Raw genomic sequence first — 19206 nt, 5'->3', positions numbered from 1 at the left:
TTACCAAAAGACTGTAGAACTGCTTGATCAGAACAGACACCACTCTCAGCAAACGCATGCAGATGGGGAAATACGGTTTTTCAACTGGTGCTGGAGAAGAGGAAGTGCTGGAGCCTTGTCTGAACTTTATATTTGGAGAAAAGAGCTTGATCACAAGCGGGCACACCCTTTCCTTGAGGAGAAAACTGAATTCTTGATGCTATTTGCAAAGGAAAAGAAGAATTGACTTAGTTTGTGGTAGTATTTCTAAAGCACAGTCACACTAACAAAAAGAATGGAATCATCATAAATAATCTAATTTACTGAGTTACATTTTTCTTACTAAGTTTGCTCTGACAACTTTCTAATGTATATAATGTACATAATGTCTTCTGCTGACTCTCCCCCAACTTCTCTTATTTCCTTCCCTCCTACCTTCGCTATGCCTCCCCTTTCCTTACAAATCTCTTTCCCATAGTCATTGTTTTTCCTTTTCTTTGCTTGTTTCCCTGAGAGTTTTAACTAGTACCATTTGTGCAATCTGGGTTTGAAAGTATCAGTTAGAGACTGGACGCTCACTATTGGGTATACAACTGGATATGATGCCTGCCCCTCTCCCAGAATCTGAACATTAGCAGTAAGGTCTCATGTGGCCCTTGTCATAATTTACACACAGGTTTGAAATGTGCACTGTTCTTAAATGGACTAAACCCAAATTGGAAATATTTCAAGAAGGTTCTTTTAAGAAATGCCTTATTTGGGGGGCTGGAGAGGTAATTTCACTGGTTAACAGCACCAGCTCTGATTCTGATTTTTTATTTTGATTTTGAGCCCAGGTTTGATTCCCAGTACCCACACAGTGGCTAACAACCATCTGTACCTCCCGTTACAGATCTGATGCCCTCTTCTGGCCTCCATGAACACTGCATGCATGTGGTACACAAACACACACACAGGCAAAACACTCATGTAAATTAAAAAAAAGAAAAGAAAAACGGTTTACTTTCACAACTCCAATTGTGAATTATCTATCTAAAAAAGTTTCTAAGATTTATTCTAATAATAAAATTTTAAAATGCTGGGGGCAAGAAAGACAGGAAGGCAGAAAGACAAGAAGACAGAAAGACAAGACAGGAAGACAAGAAGACAAGAAGGCAGGAAGGCAGGAAGATAGGAAGACAGGATGAGACAGACAGGAAGACACAGACAGGAAGACAGGATGACAGGAAGAGACAGACAAACAGGCAGACAGATAGACAGACAAACACTAAATCAAAATTATGACTGTAACCCCAGTGCTCAGGAGACTGAGGCAGTTACACTTGTAAAACCTTGTCAAAAAAGAACAAAAACACCACCAAGAAAAACGTACCTTAAACTCTCACAGAAAGAACCACCAAATCTCACAAAGCAGTCTGGTCTAAAGCCCAAGGCTATGTCTTTGCATCTTCTAACATGGAAAAACTAGACACGCTGATTTTTTGACCAATACCTATGAAAACTAACATCAATTCCGTGACAAGATGACAGCAATCGGCTTACTTGTAGGAAGACTTGTGGAAAGTCATTGAGGACCGACTCTAGCAGCTCAAGGCCAAATGTCCGAGTCATTTCGGTCATGCCTACTAGCCAGTAAGGGGCGTCAGCATTAACCAACTGACAAAGGTCCTAGGAAATAATCAAACAATATCATGTATACAATAAAATATGCTTTCCACAACTCATAGTTTATAAAACTGAATCAAAACAAATCTATTTTTCCTAAAAATTAAGCATCAGTAACTCAAATTTTAATAAATAATACATTCAAAAGATTTTAGCAAACCTCTATAGAAGCATGTAACTATAGACAATAAGCAGATAACTATACACAAGCATTAATGTTATTTTAATAAAGAATAAACTACTAACCTTACTGTACTTAAAATGATTTAGTCATGCCAACTCATGTAAGACATTTGTGTATCAGATTACATTAAGTAGACAGTAAGTTTATTACTTAAACTTTTCTCATTAAGGGAATGTTTCTGTAGAATTAATCATCCCTAATATATCTATTTTTCCATTTCCAAGTTTAATTTCACTTCCTTACAGTGAGTCACAGCATTTGACATGTTGGTCAGGCATACAGCAGATGCAGAGGTCTTTCTTCAGTCTTTAGAATTACTTGAATACTAATTTTGACACAGTATTTTTGCATTAAAAATTATATCAGACATAAATTCTAAAACAAAAAACCCCCACAAACTCCATGCTACAATAGAAATGACTTTTGTCAGCCGAAATACCTGGAAGAGCATGTACGCATCTTTAGCACAAGGCTTCAGGGTGCTGACAGACCGCCTGTTACTGTTTCCTTGGACCAGCACTGGCGGCTCTATGTCTGCAATCAAAACAGGCAGGAACGGGAGTTCATAACGACCTTTAGCAATCATATACCCTGCTCAAAATCCATCCTTTCCATACAACCATAATCCAGGAATGGGAGTTCATAACGACCTTTAGCAATCATATACCCTGTTCAAACTCCATCCTTTCCATACAACCATAATCTAGTAATTTCAGAACTATGTCTCCAAAGTGAAAAACTGATATTTTTATATATAGAGTACCATAAGAATCACTCTTCATTTTCTTACATGCATTTTAATAAGCTTATTATTTTTATTTACACATTTGATTTTCCCGGTCTCTTATTTTTCAGCCCCTTTATCACGTGATCAGTAAATCTGTAATAAATATCCAACATAAAGCTCACTACATAACCATTTCCTTTGCCTTTTACTAGCTTCCGAAGGATTAACTTCTTGATGTGCCACTGCAGCTGTGAGTCATGGGTTGCGCCAGCTAAGAATCAGCTACAGTGGGTTTTCCGGGCTCACAGCATATTTAAAAACAAAACAAAACAAAACAAAACACTAATAGGATGTGTACCATTCTCTGGGCTGATGACATAGTCTATGGGCAAAGGTGGTTGATGCCAAGCCTGAGGATCTGAGTTTGATGCCCAGGATCCACATGGTAGAAAACAAGAGCTAATTCTCACAATGTATGTATGTATGAGTTATATCATGTGCGTATATGTGTGTATAAGTTTTCAGGTGTTTTGTGTTTCTTTGAGACTGTATCTTGCCAGCCTCAAACCTGGGGTCCTGCTGAGGCTAGGGTTACAGGTGTGCACCAGTACAATTGTCTCCAAAGGACTATACCGGGTAAATTTTCTAGCTTTTGGGCATTACAGCTCACAGGGTGAAAGGTAACGATGAGTGAAAATTAAATCACACGTCACACGTCACCTTTGCGTTGCTCGTCTTCGGCCACCATCCTCTCGAAGACGACGGTCACCACCTGCCGCACCGTAGCAGCAGCTGTGTTGTTTGTGATGTTGTCCTTGGTGAAGTGGAGTCGGAAACAAAGAACAATGGCCTGCAAAACAGTTCCTCAGTGTGAGTCAGACTGAAGAGCACGGATGTTAGCGATCAGATGGACACGGTAAAAGAAGTTGTTCAGTTAGACTCTAAACGTTCCACCTTCTTAGAAAATAAAACTATAAAAGTCCACAGCTAAATAAGATTAGCTAAAACAGTTTGAAATGTGTCTTTCCAAACGTGGTTCATTTAATGTGCACAATAGTGTGTCATGCTTTATTTTCCCAGAATGCCTTGCTCAAGTATTCATGTTTATCCTATCACTAAATCATTAGAGAAGTACTATGTCAATGACTAAACTAAAATAAATAAAAGTGTACTATTATTAAAAAGGTGCCACACTTTTCTCTTTAAAAAGCAACTTTAGGAAACTTTCTATACACTAAGTTGTACTCCTTAAAGGCGTATCATTTCATGAGCTCTGCCTGACCTATTTTTATCACCCCCAGCATTTCCTTGTGCATCGCCATGGTCCATTTCTTCCTCTCCCTGAGCCGTGGAGAGCTGTCTGATTGTTTTTTTCACTATTGACCACTCAGCATTTTCTACAACTTTATATAAAATATTCATGTATTATGGTCTGGCGTCTTTCCTTTAGAACCCTATTCATGAGTGTGTGTGCTGTCCTGTGTATCAGCAGGAGTTCCCTTTCTATTACTAGGAGACTCCACCCACACCTAACCTTTCATCTGCTGACGGACATGTGAATAGTTTCAGTTAGCCTACTCTGAATTAGGCTGCTATGAATATTCAAATATGTTTGTCTCTGTGAAGACAAACATTTTCATTTACATTGAATAAATACCTTGAATGGCATGGCTAGGTCACAGGGTAACCCAGGTTTATTTATTTTTAAAGTACTTTTTAAAAGCTACTTTTCTAAAGTAGACTTACAATCTGTAGTTCTGATGAGTGATTTCAGAACTATTCTGTCCTCGGCAGTATTTGGACTGGTGGCGTTTACAGAGTGCCACTGTCCTCATGGCTGTGATGACCGTTCTGATGGCACCAGCAAATACGGAGGTCAGGAGCCTCTGCCATGCATCGGCTTGTCGCTGAGCTCCTTGCCATGAAGTGTCTTTAGAATCTGTCAATTCTTCACCAGGTTATTCTGCCCCAGATAATACTTTAAAGCTCTTTAGAAGAACACGTGTGCCCTTTGTCAGATACCTGTGATTGTTCTCCTCTACCCTGTGACTCTTTTATGGTTCATGGACCATGAAATTCAAACTCTAAGAAATGGTTGTGCTCACCGGTATCACAAAGATCTTCTAAGAGTTTAATAGTTTGAAAATATGTCGCTCTTGGAAAAATATAAAACGCTGTGCCTTATCAACTTATATCAAAAGTTTTAAAAGATTTATTTTTATTTTATGTGTCTGAGTGCTTTGCCTGCATGTAAGTACACTGACTGAGAGCCTGGTGCCTGAGGAGGCCAGAGAGGGTGCTGGGTACCAACCCTTGGCCTCTGCAAAAGAAACTAGTACTCTTTTTTTTTCCTTTCTGTAACCCTGGCTGTCCCAGAACTCACAGAGCTCCACCTGCCTCTGCCCCCCAAGTACCAGGATTAAAGGCATGCACCACCACTGCCCAGCACAACCAGTACTCTTAACCACTTAACCACTGAGCCATCTCTCCAGAGCTCTTACATTCCATTTTCAAATGGCACGATCACGCTGTACTTCAACTTAACAGCACATCATATTGCCACACAGGAGCTTTCATGCTGATCGATTTTGTATTATACGTTGGTACTTGAATTTGAGCAGCAAATATTTCATTTTCAACAAGGTAGCATACTAAAATAAATCCTATAGTTACAGAGGTTGGTCAAGCACCGCAAGGTGACGCCCCCTAATGTGGAGGCACCAATGGCTCCATCACAATCACTGCGGAGAAGTTAGCTGCTCTTCATTCCAAGGCACTAGGCTTTCTCTTTTAGTCAGCTTATTCAAACACTACCTCTAAGCATTTATAAATACCAATTCAATATGTTCCTTACCTTGGACAGTGCCTCGTCATGAACTACTGTGTTGGTTGTTAAAAGAACAAGAACTGTTTGAAGCAGCTTAAGTTCTTCAAGGCTGTTTTCCATCAGCTGCCAAAGCATGTTAATTATGTTTCCAGCAGCAGTCTGTGAATCAGAAGATGGAGCACAAAATCAACTCAAATCTGAGAGATGATGGAGAAGATGTTCATAGTAATATTTGTTCTTATTTTCCATCATCAAATCAGACATAAACAAAATACATTAATGAGCAACACATTATCAATTCAGATAATCTCCATTTTAAAATATGAACTATATTAAATAACTATTCTGTGACACTGAAAATTGGCTTGATCCTAAAATCAGTAGGTGTACTACTGAACAATGCCCTCTTAGGTTACAGGTAACTCAATGAAATGTATTTAATCTTTAATGCTAACATTATTTTTAAATTATTTTTCTGCTTTCATAAACCTGCTTCACAGTACACATCAGACATGCTTCACCCATCCGCATGAAAGCCATTGCTACGACTCTGAATAGGCAGTTCAGACAAATTCTTCACACTACCTCAGACACCACTTCATGTGACATGAGTCTCTGAATGGCGGCCAAGCACAGCTGAGTGATCTTCGGTTCCTTGGTCCCACACCCCATTAGGAAAGGCTGCACAACTTCTGAGCTGTTTTCTTTCAACGCTTGATTCAGAAAACATGTAAGGTAAATTATTGGATCTAGTCATAATGAGAAATATTTGTCTACATATTTACAATCTATGACGATTCTTTTGATGTAAAATAAACATTCAAATAGAAACAAGTAACAAGAGTTCAAGTACTTCAGACAGTACAGTCTCCACCTCACCAAAGGCTTCCCAGGTTTTTCTACCATGGAACTGTGGGGGCCTTCCCCACCTGCCAGATACTCTTTGAGGACATGGATTCTCACAAGTTCAGAAATTACCATTTTTTCATGTTGTACAGGAGGGAAATAATAAGAATTTGTATTATAGAGCAGCAAGAATTATTAAATCCTATGTACATCATGTCTTCCACAGTTCACTGGCACTCTAGATTATTTGTATATGCTATGAATGTAGCTCTAATTTCTTTAAGAAATAAACACATTTTTTTTTAACAATGATAGCATTATTCTTATTATGGAAAGAGAGCTTTAAATTAACTACTTGAATACACAAACTTTTATTCCAAATATTAACTTCTACCAACTCTACAAGTTTTAAAGTAGCAACAAAAATATAGAATTCATATAATTGAATTCAATTAACCAATTAAATTTATTACATGAAATTAAAAACTTGCTTAAAGGCAAAAAAAGACAAATAAAACAAGTTTGTCACATTCAGAGAAACTGAATAAGTAACATGGAATTCTAAGTAGAGAACATTAAACTTAGGAGTCTGATAACTGTTTTCAAGGAAACAAAACTCACTAATTAACTACATGTATATCTGAGTCATAAGTATTTTTTTCAAAAGAACTCAGAAAAAAGTCATTGATAATCACCACTGAAAGTGAAAAACCACCTCAGGCATTGTTTGTTTCTTGTGGTGTTGGCAGTATCAGGTATGAATTCCCTCTTACGGAGCAAGTCTCCAATTCAATCAGAGAAGAGTTGATTTCACCCTTAACAGTCATGCCACTAGAGCAGAGTTAGGTTATGTCCTGCCTGGAAGACTGGCATTCTGGACTGCAGGAGTCACAGCAGGATGAGACCATTGATGACTTTTCTGCCCCAGCAACCTCTGCTGCACCTTCCTGCACTATGACAGCTAGCCAGAAGAGAAGCGTCCAGCTCAGCTCCACTTGATTTCCTTACATATCACAACCAAAGTGTGTGGTATTTCACCATCGGTTATCAACCAGCTCTGGTGGGCAAGCAGAGCCAGCGGCAAGAGCTGGTATTGTTCTGTGGACTCCCTGACAAACAATTCATAAGGAGCTCCTCACGCCTGGCACTGGGGGTTTGTTTAGTAACTCTGTGCTTTCAGAAGTGATATTGTTCTGTGGACTCCCTGACAAACGGAGGTCCTCACGCCTGGCACTGGGGGTTTTAGAAGTGATAGTACCTAGACATTCAGGATATCTCCCTCTGACTCTCCCAACTGCTGTTTTCAAACCGCCTTACCAGCGGTAGGTTTCCATATGGGTTTTTCATGCATTCTTAGTTGTGCTCAACCCTGATCTCTTTTTTCCCCATGTCCGCTTTGCACCCCACTCCCCAAACTCTTCATCTGTTCTCATATCATCTATGTTCAGCTATCCTCCCTCCCTTAAGGCAACCTCCACCCAAATGAACTCTTTTTAGTTTCCTTATACCAGCGACTCTCAATCTATGGGTTGAGTGGCCCTTCCACAGGAGTCGCCTAAAACCACCAGAAAACACAGATATTTACATTACAATTCCTAACAGTAGCAAAGTAACAGTTATGAAGCAGCAAATAAATACTTTTACGGTTGGGGTGGGGGGTTCAGCACAACAAGAGGCACTGGATTAAAGGGTCGAAGCATTAGGAAGGCTGAGAACCAGCGCCTTATGTAGACACCTCAGGTTAAACACACAAGTCTAAAGATCTGAAGCTAGGATCCAGGAGAGACAGAACATGTGGCATTTGTCTTTCTGAGCCTGGGTTACCTCATGCAATACAATTTTTTCTAGTTTCCATCCATTTACTTGCAATTTGTGGTTAGTTTTTTTATTCCTGTTTTACTTAGTATTTTTGACATTTATCCATGATATAACAGTTTGTATTTTTTTACAATAGTTATGTATCCTGTCAAATAAATTTAGTTTTATATTCTTTCATTTTAAATTAAGACTTTGAGAATTTCATACATGTATACAACATTTTGTTTTGTTTTTGTTTGTTTTGATAATATCAACCCTCCACTCTCTCCAACTACTCCTAAATTCCCCCTTTTCCTGTTCCCCTCCCAACTTCATACCTCTTTTCATAGTCCACTGTTTCAAATCAGCGCTGTCTTTATGTCCTGCGTGTAAGAGCACCCACTGGAGCATGGACAGCCGAACAGAGAGTACTTCCCTGAAAACCACTGAGCTTGTATGCCGCCTTCAACTGCCCACGCCCTTCAGGTAGGGTGGGGCTTCCCGAGTCCCTCCTGCAGCCATGTGAGGTTTCTGACTGGCTGGCTCCTACGTACATCTATCTTATGCTGACAACCACAGTCACTGAGAGCCCATGGGTACAACGGCCCTGTTGTTTCCACAGGACATTTTCACAACAGCCTTCCCCAACCTCTGGTTCTTACAGTACTTCTTCCTCTTCTACAATGTTTCCTGAGTGCAGTGGGAAGAGGGTGTGATACATAAGTGTTATTTAGGGATGGATGTCACAGTCACGCATTCTCTGTACTCTGACCGTCTTGGCCCTCTCTATTAATTTACCTGTAAATTTTATAGTTTCATTTCTCTTTATAGCTAAACAAAACTTCATTGTGCATTCTGTACCACATTTTATTATCCAGTTGGGGCCTAGCAGTGAACTTAGCTATTGCTGATGAGCTCATCTGTCATGATGCTAAGCCATCTTCCAAATATTTATAACTACAGACAAATGCTACTCACTCCCAGCCACTCTGTGCAACAAACGACAGTGAATACAGAGACATGACTGTTGAAGATGCTGAGAATATGTGACTGTTGAGTGCGCAGTCCTAACAGGTCACTTTTAATGCTGCTTCTAAGGCTCAGGGATCATTGTAGAAGATGGGGAGGAAGGAAGTGAGAGGACTCTAGGGAGAAATGACTGTTAAATGCCGTCTTCTGGGCATGGCGGCACAGCCAGCGCAGGCAAGGCTACACAGAATCTGTGGCTCCTGCAATAGCCCACACAAGACTGGGCCTGTTGCCAAGCGGTGGTGGCACACGCCTTTAATCCCAGCACTCGGGAGGCAGAGCCAGGCGGATCTCTGTGAGTTTGAGGCCAGCCTGGTCTACAGAGGGAGTTCCAAGACAGGCAACAAAACCACACAGAGAAACCCTGTCTTGAAAAAACGGGAAACAAAAAAAAAAAAAAAAGACTGGGCCTGTCAAAAGTCCAGCATGGCTTAGGGAGGGGTGCACGTGCCCCTACCCTCCATGTAGAAGTACTGGCTCCTGACAGATTCTGGAGGAGGGACAGCAATGATGTCTTCTATTGTGTACCACGTTCCAAATCCATGGTCACCACAGAGGAGCTTAGTTAAACTTAGTGAGGTCTCAAAAACAAAAACAAAAACAAACAAACAACAGCAAGACATCGGTGTCTGAATGGGAATTTGTAGGGAAGGAAGGACAGACAGACAAGTTGGGAGCAGATGGGCATCACCAAGTATGTAGCAACCAGGAACCTCTGCGTGTTTATTATGAACAGCACAGGGTATGGTTGGTTAGTCGCAGTCTTGCTGGGCAGTCTTGGTATGTAAGCAGTCCCACTGCGGTCATCTGGGAGAATTACCATTGTCGCTCTGACCACACACTGGTCAACCTTCCTAACTCCTCTAACGTTTACACATCCCCTCAAAGCTTCCTCCACTCCCCACACTATTACTTTGAAGTTTCCTACCAGATCTGAGAGTTTTCTGGTGGAATACTTAGGGTCTCATTTTAGTATAAAGTCATGGCATCTACAAATAGGGCTATTTTGACTTCTTTCTTTCCTATTTGTATCCCTTTTAGTTCTTTCTCCTGGCCTCTTGCTCTACGATTTTGAGAACTATACTGATTGAATAGAAGTGGAAAGGAAAGAGCGGGCATCCCGGCCTGGTTCCCAACTTTAGAGGAACTGTTAGCACAGTGTTGGTGCTAAGACTGTCACAGATCGCCTTAATTATGTTGAAATGTGTTCCTTCTAGTCTTTGTTTATTTGGTTTATATTTCATTGAGAACATTTGCTTCTATGTCCACCAGAGAAACTGGACAAGAGTGTTTTCATTGATCCTTATGTGCAGCTCTTAGCCAGGGTAGTGTTAGCTTCATAGGATGAGTTTGCAGTACTCACATCTTGAGTTTTATGGTGCACACTGGATTGAGTTAATTATCACCAGCAAAGTTGTCACCAAATTGTGTTGTGCTTAAACCCACCTAAAATAAACACTGAGGACCAAACTCCCGAAGTTTGAACCCATACCAGCTGCTTAGTTGTACTGGATCGAACTGCCTTTTTGCTTCCCACTGATCCTTCCTCTGCTGGCCATGATAGTCGCAGAGACCCCCCAGCACTTAAGCACAGATGCAGTGTGCATGAGGCATCTTCATTTTCTTTGCTAGGGATGGGTGGTGTCCCACAGTGATCTTGGAGTTCTTGGAGGAAATGCTGTGAGCAGTCTCAGGACAGTAAGATTTGTTGCAGTCAGACTTTGCACTTCTGGAATCCACTAAACAGCACATACTTTGTTTTCTTTTGTTGCTCTTAAAACCAGTGTTAGGCATCAAGATCTGGCCCTACATCTTGTCCACACCTTACTACCAACAGTTCTGCCTTTCTTCCAGCTACATCTACCTGTGACATAGCAGCTTAACTAGTACCACATGAACCTTTTTTGACAATGGGGGACTTCACAACAAGTCTGAAGGCAATGAGACCAGAGAAAGTCGTTTTTCAGACTTTATGATCAGACAATGATGCTCGTGCATACCCAAGTAACATCAGGCTGGTTTAGGCCTCATGTGTTTGTTAAGACATCCAACACTACATTTGTCTGGCTAAAACCTCCCTAGGTTTTAAGACCCAGCTTTAGATTTCCAAACTTGCTTAGGTGCTTCCCCTAAGCTGCTGTTAACAATCCTTATATATTTTCATCTTGGCATCTGGTGTACAGTATCACAGTACCAGACTGTAACAGATTAATGCATAGCAAGATACTAGGTCCAAAAAAGAAAGAAGAAACCTATGTGTATAGGGGATATCCCTATATTTGTTGTTATTTAGTTTTTATAAACTAAAGATGACAAAGTTTATGCACTTAAAATAATTGTAACATAAATTAAAATGTTAGAAAAACAAGCTAGAAGTCAAGCAGTGGTGGTGCACGCCTTTAACCCCAGCACTCGGGAGGCAGAGACAGGCGGATCTCTGAGTTTGAGGCTAGCCTGGTCTACAAAGGGAGTCCAGAACAGTGAGGACCACAGAGAGAAAACAAAACAACAACAACAAAAAAAAACCAACCAACTAACCAAACAAACAAACAAACAAAAACAAACCACCACACAAGAGGCAACTCTAAGAGACTCCGTTACATTACAGGATGCAATTGAAGCCTACACTAAGGAGGGATTTAGTATTCCCATGTAATGTGATAAATACTACAACCTAAGAAAGAACGAGATGCCGGCTCCAATTCTAGAGAGATGTCATCTTAGAAGGGAAGTTTCTGGCAAAGGGAAACAAGAGAAGAAGAGGTGAGTGAACGGATGAACGATGCCATGAGTGGAGACCACGGAGGAAGGACAGCAGCCATCTTCTTCCTCCTGTGAGTCCTCTACAATGATTTCCTTATTAAGACTACGCTGCTGCATGATCCAGTCTACAGATGTAAGACAAGTACAGAGCTCAAGAGATGGATCAACAGTTCAGACTTCAGCTCAGTTCCCCAAATGGTGGCTCACAATGCCTCTAACTACAGTTCCAGGGGATCCAATGCCCTCCTCTGGCTTCCTTGGGCACCAGGAATGCACATGGTACATATACATACATGCAGGTAAAACATTCATACACATAAAATAAAAAACTTTAAAGACATCACAAATGCATATACTGATAAAACTATACTAAAACAAATAAATTACTTTTTATGTCAGAAAAAATTCTGAAGTATATTTACTCATAGACTGTTTAGTGATTAAGGCTATGTAGACAGGAAAAGACAAGAAAAAACTATGAGAAATGAACACAAATCACAGACAATGATTAAGTTTTTACATGTATACTGACAGTAGTTGAAGCAGTCACGATAGATGTAACTATTAGGGTTTGGGTGAAGAGTTAAATATATAACTTTTAAAGATATTATGACTTCGTAGATTTCCTGCTAAAAATACACACTAAAAACAGAATATATAATTTGTAGGTTACACGTGCCTTCTTGGTTTCTAGTAGCTTATAATCTAGGATAATAAATAATTTGTCACACAGCAGTCAAGGGTAGGATGACGCATTTGGCTATAACTGCAAACCTTTCCGTTGTTCTCTCTCATCCTCGAGGCTCTAAGAAAGGAGCAGATAAAGATCTCCGCGTGTGATCAGTGCTGACATTACCTGGCATAGCATTCCCACTCATGTCAGCATTCATGACAGCAGTGAAAACAAAGAGAAGTAAACATTAAAGAGGATGCTGAGAAAGGAGTGGGAGGCAAGGCAAAGACCGATCCTGAAATGCAAGTCACCTTCCCCTGAAGCTAAGCAACTACAGCTGACTAGACATGGTGCTGAGCATCATTAGTAGGTTTGATGATCCAAATTCTATCTTCACCATAGCTCTTCATGGTTTCTAAACATAGAGAATGTTAAATATATATAATGTCTAAATATGGATGGGACTCAACATTCTGGCTCACTGGCCTGCCCTCAATTGTATGGAATCATTGGCATTTGTTGCAGGACAAAATTAGTATCTCATAATTTCATGGTTTATAAAGAAATAAAAACTTCTCAGGGAATTAAAATAAAACATTCTCTCAGTATTAACTGTATTCTGAACTAACTAGGTAATTTAGAAACTATATACTGACCAGCTATAAGAACCTCTGATTTCAAAATGACAAGGTATCTGTCTCTATCTGTAGGTACCAACTGGTTTAAAAAATGCTAAGGTGAAGTTTAAATGCTAATGTATCTCCTTTAATAGCTGGCTTTGGAGAACACGGAGATCAAAGTGTAAAGATTTGTGATGTGAAATATGGCTACATGTATTACAAGATAATCAAGAATCTAGCTATATATTAACATGTCTTACTCTTTAAGAATTGCATTGCATTTATTTATAAGTGTGTGTGTGTGTGTGTGTGTGTGTAGGGGTGTGTGCTTGCCACAGCACACATATGGAAGTAAGACAATATTTGCAATAGTCGGTTCTTTCCTTTCCCCACGTGAGTCTGAAGAATGGAACCAAATTCCTCAGGCCTGGGGCAAGCACCTCAACCCTCATAACCATCTCCATGACTCTAAAATGTCTTATTCTTCCTTCAGCTTAATTAATGAGATAGTTCACTCTGTATAGAATACTAGAATACATAGTGATTCTCTGAAGTTCTTCCATCGGTTATAAGACCAATGAAAACTACTGTTGGAGAATTAGTAAGGATTTGTTATAATATAAGCAATGATATTAGCAAAGGTAAATATTTTTCAATGATACTTTGATTCAACTGTAATAAGTCTCCAGGTCATAAATTACCTTTAAACATGCATTTCTTCACAGAGAATAAGTTGTCAGCCCACCCAACATGCACCTCCCAAAACCTACTTGCCCACTCTTCCCGTCCCAAACACATACAGCTGCGTTGACCCTGCACACTGCCACCCTCCTCCACACACCCGGACAGCATATCCCTGCTGTGAAAGTGTCACAAACTACTTGGTGGTTTTCATAAACTGTTAGATAACAAGGGAGAAACTATGGGAGAAAGATACGATTTAGGAAAACTAACCCTAACAACGTTTCTACTCAAGCTGAGAAGCCCAAAGGAGATCTACTCTTTTCCAAGGTCTTTATTTCATTTGGTAATGGGATGACATCTCTAAATAAGGATTTTTTCCTCTTTTTTTTTGTTTTTTTGTTTTTTTGTTTTTTTTGAGACAGAGTTTCTCTGTGTAGTTTTGGTGCCTGTCCTGGATCTTGCTCTGTAGACCAGGCTGGCCTTGAACTCACAGAGATCTGCCTGCCTCTGCCTCCTGAGTTCTGGGATTTCTGAGACTAAAGGCGTGTGCCACCATCACCCGGCTAAATTACGAATTCTTAATGTTTTAAATTTCAAGTTTATGTTAGAGTATAATATTTAAACTGTGTGACCAAGACTGCCTTTCTCGTATGCTAGCTGAGAGGCAAGGCACCGAGGGAGCTGGAAGACAGTGGGCCTCGGGAAGCAAGCAGTGGTGGAACACAGAGCACTGAGAGAGGTAGGCAGTGAGGAAACCCTGGCACTCTGCAAACACCCCGGATTCAGATCCCATCCGATGCTCAGCAAGACCTTGACCTCTGCATCCTTCTCTGCCGAGCCACAAAGTAAGGCAATGACACTCCACTAGAAGACTTTCAGTCCACCTCCTCAGTCATCGTTACTGTGGCAAGGACAGAAGGACCACAGAGGAAAGAGCAGGTGGGAGAAGGGAAGCCATGTCACAGAGAAGCTCAAAAATCCCTCCTGAAAACCAAGTCCAATAAAGACCGGAGACACGAAACAGGCCAACTCTCCGTGTTCTTGCTTTGCTATCTTGGTCCCAGGACTCAGAATGCATGTCTCTACTTATGTACACAGCACTACTTTATAAACTGTCTCATTCTACTACAGAAACAGTTTGGAAGATGTGTTCAGCACCAACCTGTCAATCAATACAGCGCAGAAATAGTAAGTGAATACTTTCTAGGGGTAAAGTGTGTCAGCTGAGTGGTAGAGGTGGGAAGAAAGAAAAGTGGAGTAAGGGGCTGGAGAGATGGCTCAGTGGTTAAGAGCACTGGCTGCTCTTCCAGAGGACCCAGGTTCAATTCCCAGCACCCGCATGGCAGCTCACAGCTGTCTGTAACTCCAGTTCCATTATCTGACACCTCCACACCAATGTACATAAAATAAATTTAAATAAATTATTTTTAAAAATAGGTGAAGTAAGAAAATTATTCATGGGTATTAAGAGCACTGTCTGTTCTTTCAGGGGTTCTGAGTTCAATTCCCAGCAACTACATGGTGGCTCACGACCATCTAAAACGGGATCTGATGCCCTCTTCTATTGTGCAGGCATACATGCAGGCAGAATACTACACACAAATAAATAAATAAATCTCTTAAAAAGAAAATTCTTCACTCTAAGGAACTGATAGCTTTTATTAGACTTCTCATTTCAAGGAGTTTTTATTTAATTTAAAAAAAAACTTTTTTTAATAATTTTTTTAGGTTTTTTTGAATAAGGTTTCTCTGTGTAGCCCTGGCTGTCCTGGAACTCTCTCTGTAGACCAGGCTGGCCTCAAACTCACAGCGATCCCCCTGCCTCTGGCTCCCAGTGCTGGTGGATTAAAGGTGTGCGTCACAGTGTTCATCTCTAGGAGATGTAACCAGTTCACAGTTTAGGGACAGTCACATGTCCTGCATCATGAATAACACATGAGGGCACAGAAAGATGATGCTACAAAAAACTGATGGCTTTCTTTTAAGGGTCTACTTTAATAGTAAAATTGTCACTAATTATTGAATTTATATGCAAAAAATTACCTGCCAAAATTTCGGTGTTTCTTGCAGCTATTGTTTTAACTTTTATTATTCCAGATTCAGCAGCCTGTAGGAAGAAAAATAATTAGAAAATAAAAATTATAAACATAAATTATGGTGTGAAAAATAAAAACAAAATGAAAAGCACAAATAGTCACTATCATCTTTATTCTTAAAACATTAGAGTCCAGTTTGAGACATGCATGAAACATAACAAACTGCAGTCATCTGGGTTTCTGACATGCAAACTGCGCTTTACTTGATGCCCCGCTCTGCCTTGAGGCAGACCTGGAACACCTGAGCACTGTACCGAATTCCATATTCAGACAAGAAAACCAACGAGAAGAACAAGATTTCTTCCCCTCTTTGCGCACACCTCCTCTCTCCACCTCAAACCCCAAATCCCCGAGACCAAGTACCACCTTGAACTAACGGGGCCAGTCCTATTTTTTCCTCTCTATATTTTAAAGATTTATTTTCTTTCATTCACGTGTGTGTGTGTGTTTCTGGGGAACCACAGGCCAGAGGAAAGCACCGGGTCACTTGGAGCTGGAGTTACAAGTGCTGTTGAGACACCTAACGTGGGTGCTCTGATCTAAACTCAGGTCATGAGCGTACATGAACATCACACTCACACACACACACACACACACACACACACACACACACACAAGGGAACAAGAAAAAAAAATCATCCCTAAATTCAAGGAATCACCAAAAAAGACTATTTGCTATTTTAGATATTAATATTAGACCTACTTCATCATTCTCCAGTTTTCACAACTAAATTATTATCCAGCAAAGTACTTGGAATTATTATTCTCATTGATAACATGTGTTGCTAGAAATTTTTACTAAAAATGTTTATTTGCAAAACACATCTATCAAGGTCCCCTGACCCCAACTACTGTAGTCTTATGTCATGCCCCACTAACCCTAGCATAGCCTACCTAATCTAGAAAATGTGGAAAACGAGGTCTCCAGAGACAGGTCTCCATCTACTCACCAAGGCTTAGAGGTGTGAGGAAGGCATCTCCTGCTGGGTGTGGTGGCTAACCCTACACTCACTAAGAGGCTGGACCGCAGCCAGTTCTGAGCCAGGTTAGGCTACATGTGAGACACTAGCTTGAAACAAAACAACAACAAACAGGACTGGAGAAATGAGTGAGCAGTTAAGAGCAGTGGCTATTCTTGCAGAGGACCTGGGTTCAACAAAACCATCTGTAACTCCAGTTCCAGGGGATACAACTGGGAATGTTACTATATCTGTTATACAACTGGGAATGTTACTATATCTGTTTAGTAGTAGGGCTGTTAGTCTAGTAAAAGCCCTTATATTACTAATGCTTACCACACTGCCTTTAAAATAAGTAGCTACATAATAAAAGTTTCTAAATGAAAAGTTAACATAGTACAGAAATTGGAACCCACTTAAAAAGTGGGGAAGAGGAGGGGATTTACTGGCTCTCTGACCCCCGGATTCACAAGGTTACCAGATCTAGTTTATTTCTGTCACTTTCCTCTTGGTTCTGGCCTGTTGTGTGATGGGTTCATTCTCAAGCTGTCTGTCTCCAATCTTAGCAACAAAAGAAGTGCAGCTACTCAACACCTCAGAATTTCTATGACACTACCTACAAAGAGAGCAGAGTCTCTTTCCATAGATTCTGACATAGAAGCCCCAGCCCCTTTTTAACAAGGAGTATGCATTAGCATTATGTGAGTTGTGCAGCATCGGGGAGAGGTGAAATTTCTTTTTAAATGTGTGTGTTTTGCCCGCATGTATACCTACAGAGGTCAGAAGAGGGTGTTGGAAACCTTGGAACTGGAGTTACAGGTGGTTGTAAACTACCATGTAGATGCAGGGAACCAAACCTAAGTGCAAGAGCAACAAGTACTCTTAACCACTGAGCCATTTCTCCAGCCCCAAAGTGGGGGATGTTGGGAGTCTCGAGCTAGAGCCCCATTCCAAGCTCCATCCAGATGTTCCATCAGCTCCTCCCATTCCAGATCCCACCCAAAGAAAGCCAGCCAAGCAGCCCGTCCCCCCACCCCCACCCCCAGGGTATTTAAGGCTCCCCACTTGGAAGTAGCCTAGTGGTTCCCCTCTTCCCCTGACATCACCTGGGAATGCTTTGCTCAGATTAAAATCTAGACTTTAGACTTTAATCTTGAATGGCTTATTGCATTGGTGGAGTTACCCACTACCAGTGGTATTTTTTTTACTTATCAGAGATTATTCAAACTAGATTAAGCAAACCAAAGCACTCAGTGAATAGGAATTAATTAGTTCATCTAAATCCAGAAGGTTCTGTGTGAAGAATGTAGACTACCAATGAAGGAAGGAAACAATGTATGCTACAGAAGGAATAAACATGCCAATTACTACAAGTACTACTGATTAGTTTTTTTAAGGTTTATAAATCAGGCATGGTGGCACATGTCTACAATCCCAACAGGTGGGAGATGGAAGCAGGAGGATCAGGAGTTCCAGGCCTGTCTGGGATACATGACTGTTTAAAAAACAAACAAGTGGCTTTACATGCTGCTTCCTATCATAAAAACTCATGCTTCTGCTTTTAATAAATATATCTTCTGCAACTCATGAGAAAAACAATCTAAAATTAGAACAAAAATTTCAGAATCCCAAATTAATTATTCATAGACCACACCACTGAAATGAAAGTGAAAAAACGTGAAATTTAACTTACTGTCAACTTAGATAATACAAAGTATTCATGAGACACAAAGGAAGTATGGGGATGCCCTGGAGAGTTTTTCCATCTCAGGTAAATGCTAAGACGCAAAGTCAAATACACACTTAGCCGTATTGAAAAGATATAGAATATCCCCTAAAGGACAATATGCTTATAAAAGAATTACTACATTGAAACAAATAAAATATTCTTCCATGACATTCAACTAGTCTACAACTATGGTTTCAAAAACCATGTATGACATTTTATTCCAAACCCATGGTTTCTAAGAAATAGACTTTCTTTAATATGTTAAATGGAAGACTGGAAGCAGGGTATATGTAGATGGCTAAAAATATTCATGTGGTATGCCTTTCTCTTTCCCATCCTTTTCCTAAAATTTTAAACTTCAATAAAGGATCTAATTAGCACTGGCTAGAAAGATAGATAAGATGAAATAGAGATCCTTTAGGATTTACTTATAAAAGGGGGAAAAAACTCAAAACTATAATAGAAGATAAAATGTAAGAGTTATAGGAAATAGCTTACGCGCCGGGCAGTGGTGGCGCACGCCTTTAATCCCAGCACTCGGGAGGCATAGCCAGGCGGATCTCTGTGAGTTCGAGGCCAGCCTGGGCTACCAAGTGAGTTCCAGGAAAGGCGCAAAGCTACACAGAGA

The 19206-nt window shown here is 40.4% G+C and overlaps 1 protein-coding gene across 2 annotated transcripts in view; it reads right to left on the bottom strand.

Moving 5' to 3' along the window:
• Positions 1 to 19206, bottom strand: part of Mon2 (MON2 homolog, regulator of endosome-to-Golgi trafficking) — a 75430-nt gene that overhangs the window by 50721 nt on the left and 5503 nt on the right. For both annotated transcript variants that reach the window (XM_059245760.1, XM_059245761.1), the window contains exons 2-8: positions 15838 to 15901; positions 5968 to 6095; positions 5410 to 5541; positions 3276 to 3405; positions 2268 to 2362; positions 1522 to 1647; positions 5 to 199 (exon numbers count right to left, since the gene is read on the bottom strand). In XM_059245760.1, coding sequence (XP_059101743.1) covers positions 5 to 199; positions 1522 to 1647; positions 2268 to 2362; positions 3276 to 3405; positions 5410 to 5541; positions 5968 to 6095; positions 15838 to 15901 — 870 coding nt within the window. The remainder of the gene's footprint in view (positions 1 to 4; positions 200 to 1521; positions 1648 to 2267; positions 2363 to 3275; positions 3406 to 5409; positions 5542 to 5967; positions 6096 to 15837; positions 15902 to 19206) is intronic.

This window comes from Peromyscus eremicus, chromosome 18 (assembly GCF_949786415.1).
Source record: "Peromyscus eremicus chromosome 18, PerEre_H2_v1, whole genome shotgun sequence".
In the NCBI taxonomy this organism is placed as follows: domain Eukaryota; kingdom Metazoa; phylum Chordata; class Mammalia; order Rodentia; family Cricetidae; genus Peromyscus; species Peromyscus eremicus.
This window is presented reverse-complemented; position numbering and strand designations above follow the sequence as displayed.